The following is a 12,233-nucleotide window of genomic DNA, read 5'->3' on the forward strand; positions in this document are numbered from 1 at the left end:
TCACTCTGTCACCGGCAGGTGATGGAGGAGCAAAATAAGCTGTCTGAGGCATCCGATGCAGATGGTGACGACATCAAAGTCTGCGGATTCTGACAGGACTCTTCGCAGGCCTGACTTCTTGTTAAGCACTCTGGGAGAAATGGACACCGCAGTGTAGTGGAATTTCACGGAACAGGCGTACACCTGCAGCCTGTTGATTCCTGGTCGACGTAAACATCGACCTCAGTTGATTAGGTAATGGCGAAACCGAAGAAATTTCCAGAAACGTGTGAAGATTTTGTTATTTATGTTAAAGATTTTTGACCAAATCTTGTATTGCGATTTACATCGTTGTTGTTGTTTTTTGGTTTGTTAAGCAATATCTTAGGGATAGGGTCTATCAAATAAAATGTTCTAGTTACTTTAATTGTTTTACAGAAGTCAAATAGAAAGGCTTGGCCCCTCCTTGCTGGAGCCCAGCGGTTGAAAAAGAGCTGGACCACTGTGTCAATTAATCCAAGTTGATTGTTAAAAATGTATCGTCAACCATTAAGATTATTTCCCAATCATCAAGAAATATCAAATGTCCCGTTTCCAGTTTCCACAATGACTTCTAATAAAGATTTGATTGAAGTTACAGCTTAAGTTGATATTTCTGAACCAAATGATATTAAACAGTTCAGCAGAATCCGGTGGCTGAGCTTGAAAGTGGAAATGCAGACAAGACAGCAGCTGCATTTGATCCCAACTCTGACAGATTACGAATGAGGTATTGGCATATAGATGGCACTTCAGAAATGACAGCTACCAATATTGACCTTTAAAAGGAGGAGTAAATAAAAAGAGCGTCTCCCAAAGCACAGACTGGAGCCAGAGGTCAATACCAAGACTCCCTTAGAGCCATTTAAGTACAACATTTTTTTAGCGTATTGGCTAAATGATCCTACGGAACAGTCTGGAATATGTGAACGGGGCCGACTTGATGCGAGTGCAGCAGACAGTCAGAGGAGTCGAGAGGCGGCCACGGCTCCGGTATACGCCTGAGTGTTAATTGGAAACACAGTGCAACGGCTTCTTCACTGAGGCGTGTCATTAGATAGGAAATAAGCACGAGCAGCAAAATAACCAAAGGCGCTCGTGAGGGTAGAGGAGCACGGCTCAATGTAATCGGAGCAGGCAGATGAGACAACACTAAATACACATATGACTGAGGCGACACGACGAGCTCAATACAGACTAATAGCCCGATACCCTCCTCATAGCAAAAGTGAAAATTTGTAATGTTCTCGTTTTCTGACTTAATAACTAGAACTGTATGTGAGAAAAGGTTTCCACATTAATGTTTTCATGAGACAGTTTAGCATGCTATTGGCTTGGATCAAATCCAAGTCATTCAAAATATTATCATGTTCATGTTCTAGGTTAAATTGCGGGATTAACATGCACTATGCCCCTCAGTTTTAGGAGAACCTCTCATTTGAAGCCGTTGGATTGTAGATCCTGAAAGGCTGATTTTGTCATTAGATAGAGGAGGATCTGTCTGCATCTGCTTTAGATGCATCATACAAGTGTGCTATTGCACCTTAAAGCACAGTGCTGGTGCTCGTGAGACCCTCCCACATCCTACCCCCATCCCCTGACCTCTATTTCTCTGCTGGGCAGTCCACAGCAAATCCGAAAAGCCTCACAGCATCTCCATGGCGACGGGCCTCATTCGAGCAGATGGCCTCAGTGTGCCGCGCGGCAATTAAAGAGGGAGCGTCGCGCTGGGAAAGTGGGTCAGGATCAGGGGGGGAGGGGGGGGGGGTCGGGAGCCAGGCCTGGCAACGTGAAGCTGCCTCTGCCTCGGGCCGGCGCACGGACGCACGTATGCGTTAAGCGCCCTCCGCGACAACACACATGAGCCTGTTTGCTCATGCCTCGGTGGACTCCTTCACCAGGCTAAACACCCGGCCCCGCGCCCGTCACCGAGCGGAAGCGCTGTGAGCTTGGAAAGAGGGGTGCAGTGGGTGGGGCTGGTCCCAGATCTCACACACCAAATCTCCCCCAGCGGTGAGAGGAAGTCTGGAAAAACATCCATCATAATTCCATGGAGAAAATCCCACAGCCAAAACAATAGGATTAACCCTTTAAATCTAATACGACATACAGAATCAGCTCCCCTGTTATTTGGATTACATCTACTGGAGCACCAATCACTACCGGCTGGCATTGCTTATTTATTTCTGTTGGGGGGGGGGGGGGGGGGGTTCAGCTTCACCTAAATATTTAGCAGGGACGAAACATACCCATGGCGATGAAACGCAAAGCAAATCGGTTTCATCCCCCAAACTGCTTCCATTGCATGTTGAGCAGTCTATTGAAACACGGGGCTTCAATTTAATCTCAATTTGAACCCACTTGTTTCAAAATATCAGATTGAGCTTCTGAATCGCTCATTACTCAAATGAAGAGAGGCTTTAATTAAGCTAATTCCGCGGACAATTATGATCTTGAGCACATTAGAGCTTTTTAATTTAATTTGTAATTTAATTTACTGTTTCATGTGCCACTCGCACAATTATGCAACTGGCAACGCGTTTTGTGTGAAGATAGCTATAATAGAGAATATGTGGTTGCTGTTGGTGTGTGGCTTGGGAAGAGAATAAAGGCTTAAATGAACTGGGGAAAAAAATTCAATGAACTTCTTATTTTCTTTTAGTGTGGGGAAAAAGAACGTGGGCCAAGAGCACCATTTCAAGGCAAACTAGAATCACCCTTGGAACGCAGCCTCGTTCAGCAACAGCATGACCCTCTGCAAGCTCCCATCCCCTGCAGGCTCTACATGTAAATCTCCAATTCCCCCACTCTTCTCCTCACTACTAGGCTGTCATTTTCCCATTGCAAATTATCTTGCGTGACTTGGGGAAAGAAGGAATAAGGTACCATCCTGAAACGGAACATCTTGAGAGACACTGTCTGTCGGGCCAGTAGGCCGGAGGTATTTGAAGGGTTTTGCTGCCGTATTCAAACATGTGTTCCGCCTTCAGCATCTACTTCCATTTCCAGAATGCCGAGCATTCAATCCAGAGGAATAGTTGCAACTCCTACGTGTATCCACGTCGATGATCACGATCCTCGCCCACTTTGTGAAGTCGGAAGGACAAGTGGCTGAAGCGCGAGACGGAATTTAGCTGGAACACATTAAGACAGGAAGTTGCACTTGTTCACTCTCGCTCCGTGAAGCCACAAGGTACGTGGGCACAAGTGCAGTGAGTGGGTGTTGTTGTGGACACTTACATTCTGCATAACTTATCATATAAATGTTTTAGCTCATATGTTTGACACGTGGGCGGCAGTAGAAGAGGGGGGAGGGGCTCTTGACCCCCACCAGCCTTCCGTTTCTCTGGCCTGGCGTGACATTTGGCATCGCCATGGCTCGACTGACAATTGCCGTAAGCTACAAACTGGCCCCGCGTGATTTTCTTTGCTGGTATCAAAGGCCTCTCCAGATTCCTGACGGGTTAATTCCACTCTCAAAACCCACAGCCAAGAATGACTGCAGTGGGAGCTCTCATGTGGAAACCCCTGGCAGAGTTATTGAGCTCCATACATGCATCTCTTTACTACAACTTCCAAGGCAACACATGTTAGAGGATATAACCACTAAAGAAACTCCTCATATATTATTATTATTATTTTCACAACTTAATGCTGTTTGTTTGTTTGTTAATGTACTGTATTTGTGTTAAATGAGTGTTTAACACAGCCCAGCCATACCCTACAGCTTTGCGTTTTGCACACAATTCATTATTTAAAATAGTTGCAGCACGGATGCAGACTCAGCTTCGTAAAGGGATAAACACAACCACTTTCCATGCTCCGAGGTGGGACTAGTTGTTCCATTTCTCACTCGCCCATCTCATTGATTTACACATATTGACATACAAAACTACCACACATAATTGTAATGTTTAAATTGCCAGTAAAAAGAAGAGGGCATACAGAAAGGAGGCGGAGGCCATTTGGCACACCTGACCTACAATGCAACGTTGGAGTCAAATTCCAGCAGGCGTGGAACTGGGGAATCAATAGCAGACTAAATTAGTTGCTTTGGAATAGACCCTACGAGCAAAAATGGAAGGCTCAATGCCAAACTGCAGGGCGGGCCATGTCTGTGTTTATCTCCATCTTTTTTGCAAGGTTGGCCCCAATCTTAGTTCACCCTCAGCTGTGGCCATGGTTGGGCGTGGGGAATAATAGCTGAAACTCTCAGAAATGTTCACACTGAAAAAAATTTAATCCATGTTAATCGTGCAATTAACTTCAGAGTCGATCACAGCAGGGAGAGGTGCAAACAGGGATGGGAGGGAAGTATATACGACGGCCGCAGAGCTGAGGCATTATCAGTCACATTCTGCTTGTCTGTCTGCACAGGACGGGGTTACTAAGGAGCTTTGCACCAAGCTGCAGCACACGGGGAGTTTAGCTCCATGTCAGAGAAAATAAATAAATCTGCCCCCCACCCCCTTTATAGCAACGACATCACCCACATTCCCATTTGCAACCACGCTGTTGCTTTAAAACGAGAGATATCAGCGCAGAATATTGAATGAGCGAACGCCATCACTCATTAAAAAGGGAAACATTTCATGAAAACAAACCCCCTTTTGTATGAAGTGCTCACCAAGTCGGCTCTCAGCGAGCACCGTCCTCAAAGGCAGAACGGAGAGAGAGGGAATGGAGAGATGAGATAGGAAGGCGATGGCAAGTATATCAAAAGCAAAAGATAAAAATGTGAATTTCTGGCAGGAGATGAGCTCTGAGTTTCATATAAAGATGGCAGAACTTTCAGATTTGACTTTGATTTCACACGTTTTCCGCGTCGAAAGATTGGAACCTCCGCATAATTGTAGAAACGCCCGATATTTTAAATCAAATGTGCTCTTCAAGCTTTTACTCAACTGATACTATTTACCAGTGGGTGCCATGTGCAGTGGCTGAGCCGGGAGGCTCGTAATATGATTGACGGATGTGGCTCTCGAAGGTGGAGCCGGATGTTTTCAGTCAGATGTTGAGAGGGCAGTTTGTGGAGATAGTTATTGCCTTTTACGTTTTCAGGTCGCACACTCGGTAAAACTGCCTGTATTTATCAGCTGGAATTTGCTTTTGCAGGATGGAAAAGCCACTTTATTCAGCAGCTGGGAGTCAAAATCACGAGAAAAGCTGCGATGAGTAGAAAATAGCTCTTTCCAACAAAGGAAAAAAGACCCTCTGGAGGATATTATTGGCTTTGAAAAATATGCTATATGCAATAAATATTTCATCTCAACAGCCGTATGATAAAATAGGGGCAACGACCAACATCAGTTCGACATCGCTGTCAGGGAGAATGAATATTCAACTGAAGGCTGTTTTTGGCCCAAACACTGATGCATCGGCCCGACCCACGACAGTAAAGAGGTAGCGCTGCGGGCCAGCTCTTGGCAACAGACCGCACGAGTCAGCACAAACTTCAACAGAGTCAAACGGCATAAAAAAGACGGCAACAGCAACGACCGGTCCATCAAGTTTGTTTTCTAGTTCACCAAATAGATGTGAAATGCAGAAGTTTGGACCAGATTCACACCACCTCGAACTCGATCGAGCCAATCGGGTGATTGAAAACATTGCTTGATGGTTTTTCAAGTCAAACATTCTACAACTTGACTTGTTCAGGCGGTGGGAGCTGCACCCATTAGATGCAGGGGAGGACCGGAAATGAACCACTCCCTCAATCCCAGATCAGCCTGTGACTAAACGCCCTCGTCGTAAACCCAGACACAAAGCACGGCGTTCCCATGAGACGTCTTGTTATTAAACTGGTGAGACAGAAAATACATTCAAATTGCCTTTGCACAGGGTCTCGGGAAAAGAAAACATAAACGCAGTTTCTCGTGAAAAAATAAATATGATTGGCCTTTCATTGCAAATGAATGATTGCAGGTGGGAACTATATTAAGTGAGCTCTGAAGGGAGAGACAGTGTGCAAAGAAACCCAATAAGCTTATTGGCAAGCCGAGAACAGAGCAGCCTGTGAGAATCCCTCCAACCTGTGAGATTATTTACTTTTTTTTCTTTGGAGAACATCTACATTGACTCGGGAAACCATAATAATCCCGTCCTCAGATGCTGGAAACACACATCTGACAAACTGTAAGGAAAATATGGAACAAGGGTATCCGTCAATGTCCTTCTCATTCTCAAGAGCAGAGAGTTAAACCATTTAATCCCTCGACAAGGATTGGCTAAATAAAAAGAAAACTACCTCAACAGATTAATGACAAATCAGAAAAGCTCAGAGCGAGATTTTATCCCCTTTATTGATTCCTTTCTTCCTTGCTTAGCTGATGCGGCGGTCTGAGTTGAAACAGAGACACAAATAGAGGATTTGAAGCAGCGAACGGCGGCTGCGGCTCTCTGATAAATGCGTTTTCCATCCTGAGCCAACATGGTCGACCGCCTGGTGTGAAGAAAGTGAAAACACGAGATACGATACCAAGCTGCGTGCTCTGACAGAACAAGCTATCTGGTAACATCAGACAGCCGGTGTCTGGGACAAACATTACTTGTGATATTTGAATATCCTTCTGTATGCCCCAAAACGTCTTCACTCGGCAATCCAAGTAATCGCATGTCCACCTCACTCGAAAGGCCTTTGAAGCATTAATACACTCTTCGCCGTGACCTTAAATCCTGCCTGTAAACTACACCCTCAAAACAATCGGAGGCGGACTTAATTTGACATCCATTCAGTCTTTAATGCTAATTGTGCAGTCTCCTGCACGAGGAAAACACTCCTAACCTTTCCATTATTTAGGCTTGGTGCCTATCGTCATGTTTTATTAATCTATCCATGAAGAGGAGGCCACTGGGGCTGGAAATGTGCATCGCGCAGCTCTCAAATCAACTGTCGGCAAGCGGTGCAAAATTCGAGCCAAATTTCTTTTTGTATATTTCGTTGATGAAAAGAGAATTAATGAAGGGCAACTCCATTTCCAGAATCAGAACTGACACACAAAAACAAGAAGAAGCTTTGCAGAGACGTTTTAATGCTGTGTTAGGAAAAGGATTTGCTAAAGAGCTGCACCACAATGAGCTAAATGCTCAAAGAAATACAATTTCAGTGGCCCAAGTGCCCCCACATTAGTTTCTACAGCAAAAAGGGAAGTGTAATCTCCTGTCAGCTCCCCTCAAGCTCGTCGTCCAGGACTCTGCGCTCTCTCTCTCTCTCTAAAATCCATCACCTCAGCAGGGACAAAAGGGAGACTCCTCAAAGGAACGGGGATCAGAGCCATTTGCATTCAAACTCAAACCATAAAGGCCCCAACAATCCAGTGGTGGCTCTCCCCGTCTCACTAAACCACAAACTGTCATCCGACAAGAAATGATGCGGCCACTGCAGTCTTCAATCAGACGAGCGAAAGTCAAAATGCTATAATTACAATGTTCCGTGCAGTATTCCTCCAGCGAGCCGTCTGTGTTAGTGCTCCACATCAAACAGCAACACTATTCATCCGCGACACACAAAGTATGAGAGAAACCTCCTGCCAAGTAGGGCCATGGCAATCCAAACCATGATTGTTCCGGTCTACAATACGATTGCTCATCGACTTTGGGAATATTTTCCAATTTAAAAAGTGGTCTGCTGCGCTTTTGTGAGCAAAATAAAAAATGGCCAGGATCAAGAACGTTGTGCTCTCGTAAACAATGAAATCATAAGCACATCGGTCGTAAAGACACGAACGATGACGACAAAGCACGGTGAAACGAGACGCCATTGTTAACTGGTCAGCCGCCCCAACTGATAGGCAGGGGCCCCCCTGGAAGCTTACTGCCCACCGTAAGCCAGGGCCTTTCCTAACCGCTACGGAGGACATGTACCCGGCGAGGGCAGCCAGCTAAAAAGGGGTGCGTTCGATTTCTAGCCTAACACAAGATAAATAAAGAGCATCACTTCGAAACGGATTGGGGCACAATTATCCTTCTTCTTGTCTGGTTTTCAGAATCGTCCGAAGCCAAAATAGCAATTACGTATGAAATTTGATTAATTGCCCGGGCCCACTACCAAACATTCAGCAGAACCTTGCGGTCAACAGAACTGAACCACAGGAGTCTCAAGCAGAACGATACAGCTGCCAAGTGATTACAAATCATTATAATTCACACTACACAATTTCCCTTCATGAATAATAACACATTCAAAATAGATGCTCGTCCACTATTCAGCCCCGCATTTCCCAAATGTTTAATCCAACTAAAATGAGGAATTAGAGCCGGAAAATGTCGTTATCCCACCGTCGAGAGTGAGTATATATATATATATATATACACAAACATATATATATAAATGTATATACACACACGTATACATACATACAGTACATACATACACACATATATATGTATACATATACATATATTAAAAATATATTTAAAAACCAAAAACTTGCATAACACAGTTTACAATGTAGTACCATGCCATCGCTGCTCGCCTGTGTATACACATATATATATATATATATATATATATGGGCGCCGGGGGGATGGAGCCAGAACATAAACAACCACCCGGTTGGCAACTATGATCACACTAAATTAAATATCAGAGTGGAGAAGCAGATTGCTAAAATAAGAAAGCAGGAACAGAGGAGCTAGTATTATTCACAGATCCATAATTTGCAATGTTCCTTTTTCTTCATAATCTATTTGGCGAGCGGCTCAAAATATTTCCCATTATTGAATTTGGCACTCTTGTGCCATCAACAAATAGCTATTACTGCGAAACGCAAAACATGGCCTTCCCTGATTGATAACTGCAACAGGGTTTGCTGCCACTTGCATTTGTTAGAGCCCATTCTCCCACTTGCTTGTGCTTCTGTAATGAAGGAAGAGTCTGGAACACGTTGTATATCAATTAAGCCATCAAAGAAGGGGTTGGGGGTGGCAGGCATTTATGGCAACGCCCTTTAACCTCAGGGTGAAAGACCAGATCCTTGTTTCTGCATGTCAAAAGAAATGGGTCCAAACAACTGCTGCAGTAAAACGCTGTTGTTTTTCCCCCCTCCAAGCCCATCCCTGCATGTAGAAAGCGCCAATTGTGCCGTCACTTTGATTTCAAATACACTACAGCAATAAATAAAGGAACGAAACAAGAGCAAAGTTATTCGCACAATGCCTAATTAGGCTTATAGAAAGAAGGACAAAAACACCTTCCGCTTCTGCGCGAATAAGACGTTTTCCAGGAGGCTTTTTAAGTGCAATTTTTGAGACATGTTCCGCCCTCTTGATTGAACAGCTTCAAAAGATTTTCCCCCGTCAATCCCAAGGGAACGAGTTAATCCTGATCTTCTCCATAAGCAAAGGGATCATCTCAATATAAATCAGACAGGGGCTTTTGATCAAAGTATTCAATCGACCTTAAAACGCGTGACACCACAAGGAGCCTCGCGGCGAACAAGGTCAACGTCTCCGGTGGTTCTCTCAGGCTCGAAGGAGGTGGAGGAAGGGGGGAAGGTAAATAAATAAAAGCAACGCCGCAGATGTGAGGAACATATTAGCCCAGAAAACACGGTTCAGACTGGGAGAGAACAAGGATACCATTTAAAACACGACCTGACATTTCTTGACCCTTTTTCGATCCATTCTGAAAATGAAAGACAGAATGTACTTGCCCAAGACGTAAAGAAAAAAGTAGACTTTCAACTAAAGCCTTCACACCCCTCATCTGGATAATGGATCACACACACACAAACACAATTAAAAGGTTGGCAATATAACCAGGACGCCGTGCTTAAACACTCATAGTAAGCGAGTGTTTATATAATTAGGCCCACTTGTGGAAGCTTTAATGTCAGAATGATCAATGTCAAATTAGCACTCCATGTATCAAACCACCAGTGCTTCCCTCAACAGGTCATCCACTTCCCCAAAACACACACACACCTATATATATATATATATATATATATATTCCATCTCTCCTGAAATCTATAAAGTATCCAGGTCCACTTCTTAAATGTTCACAGGTCGAGCACAAATGGAAACGTCATTTAATGGCAATGAAGAAATGAGGGGTTTGCCCTCAATGGATCCTTGACATTGTTTTAATAATTTAGAACATTCGACTAGCACACAGGAGCTGAGGATTAACAGGCCGCTGTTTTTAATGATGAGCCGAGGAGCACTTTACCACGGGGCACTGGGCAAACTTCTGGCCCACACGCTTTTTTGCACATATCGCCATCTGCCTGCAGCCCGAGTACCTGCATTATTTTATTTGTGCATGCCTAATAAGTATTCAGCAGCCGTTTGGATTCTAAGATTGAGGGGAAAAAATAAGTACTGTCCAATGTCCTCTTTAAATAAAAATAAACTAAATATAAACGCGCCATCACATGGATCCACCCATTCATGCATTAACGTCACATCAAGTCTGTGTCACTGCAAAAAAACAACACCACGCCGCACAGCACGTACACACACACACACACACGCACGGAGGCTCAGGGATGACAAAATGAGGCGCGTCGTGTCTCGGAAGCGTTCTGCTGCTTACCTTGGACGTACAGCGCCACTAGCAGTATCCATATCCCCGCACGCATCGCCATGGCGCCTCCTCAAACTATCCGGATCTCGTCTGATAACCTGGGACTGGATGCGGGGGTAAAGGGTGGGGGGCTCACTCGAGACGACAAAGACCGAGCATGCAACTTCTGCAAAAAACTCTTCGGAAATCCCGAGCTAGTCTTCCTCCCTCGCGGTACAGTGGGACACTTTCGCACAACTAGAGGATCGGTGCCAAAGCATCAATGTTTAAGTCTGTGGCGAGTCCTTTTAGCCGGCGTAGTTTGCACGAAGTAGAACCTGTGTTCCCTCCACCCAAAAAAAAGAAGAAGAGATCCAAGCGGCTGCAAATGTGCAGTTTAGGTGATGGGAGTTTAAATGAGTGCGTTTCTTTTGGGACTACAGCAGGCGGGCAGAGCACGGTTTCAAAGCAGCGCTTCTAGTTGAACCACCTCGCCGTCGTCGCTCCTTCCATCCACCGCAGCGGCTGCAGGACTGGCTCCCTCGTTCCCAGCGCTGTGGATCAGAGTTAAAGAGGGCGGGAGGTCCTCGATCGATGCTGCGCCGGGGTAGTTACCAACACTTGCAGATTTCCTGCGAAAGGGTGGGGGTGGAGAATAACGCCTTTGCGCTTCTGCCCGGCAAAAAGAATTAGACACACACAGCACCTAACAGACAATCTGCCGGAAACGTCCCGGTTTTAGTTCCTCAAGTTCCCGGTTCTCTCGGTTTTCCGCAGCCACGGCCAGCCGGAGAGATCAGCACGCCAGGCCGGTGAAGTTGGTGTCACTGTGAGAAATGGTGGGATGCGTAACTACCCTGTCCTCGTTCTTTTTGTTGTTGTTGGGCTGGTGAGGTGGATGAAATACAATGTAGCGATGTCCAGCTCTGCGCAGCGCTCCGCTGATCTGCCCGCACGGTGTGCTGCTGCAGCCGAACAGTGCGGCGGCTTTGGGAGAGATCAGGATCCCGTGACGTTGGGCGAAGGGAGGAGCCTGGATTGTCCTACGAAAAGCTGACGACAAAACGCGCGCATACTCACTCATACTCACTCACAGACACACACGCACACACACATCAGTAGCCTGGTGGAAGCCACCTTGGAAGTGAGCGACTCTCAAACTTTTCAGGGGTCTTTAACGTGACTCATTTGGAGCGGGCTGCGGTCCAGCGGCGCGCAAAGGGAGCAGAAACCATTCCGCGAGGCCTGAGAGAGATCCGTCGCGGAGACAGGGCGTGGGGATGTGGGAAGAGGACAGCCACGCGGCGTGTGCCGGCATGCCGAAGGGAAATCATGCATTGTGAAATAGGTTACTCATATCCCTTTAAGCCACCGAAGCCCCCCCCCCCCTTATGTGTTGAGGAATCTGCATTTATTAATTATCAGCATCTCCAATTTACACCCAAATACACAAGTATGTAAATCAAATTGAATAGGAATGAAGTGGAGTTAATCTCATCGGTGTGCTATGACCAAAAGATTCCCCCCCCCTTCCCCCTCAAAAAACACCTATTTATGTATTATTACAGCACTACGTCCAAACACGTTTTATGAGTGAGGAAGTTTCAAAGACTTCTGTGGCACCTGAAACCTCAAGTGAACCTCAAGTCTCACACACGTCAGGGTGTGGCAAGAAGGCTGGAAAATGACAAAGTGGTTCAGTGAGGTA

The 12,233-nt window shown here is 45.5% G+C and overlaps 1 protein-coding gene across 5 annotated transcripts in view; it reads right to left on the bottom strand.

Annotated features, from left to right (window-relative positions):
• The window catches only part of nectin1b (nectin cell adhesion molecule 1b), a 145,595-nt gene extending 134,135 nt beyond the window's left edge, over positions 1–11,460 (bottom strand). For all 5 annotated transcript variants that reach the window (XM_056440481.1, XM_056440480.1, XM_056440484.1 and 2 more), the window contains exon 1: positions 10,556–11,460. In XM_056440481.1, coding sequence (XP_056296456.1) covers positions 10,556–10,607 — 52 coding nt within the window. In that variant the 5' untranslated portion in view covers positions 10,608–11,460. The remainder of the gene's footprint in view (positions 1–10,555) is intronic.
• Between the last annotated feature and the right edge of the window lie 773 nt (positions 11,461–12,233).

The sequence above is a fragment of the Pseudoliparis swirei genome, chromosome 20 (assembly GCF_029220125.1).
Source record: "Pseudoliparis swirei isolate HS2019 ecotype Mariana Trench chromosome 20, NWPU_hadal_v1, whole genome shotgun sequence".
Classification (NCBI taxonomy): Eukaryota; Metazoa; Chordata; class Actinopteri; order Perciformes; family Liparidae; genus Pseudoliparis; species Pseudoliparis swirei.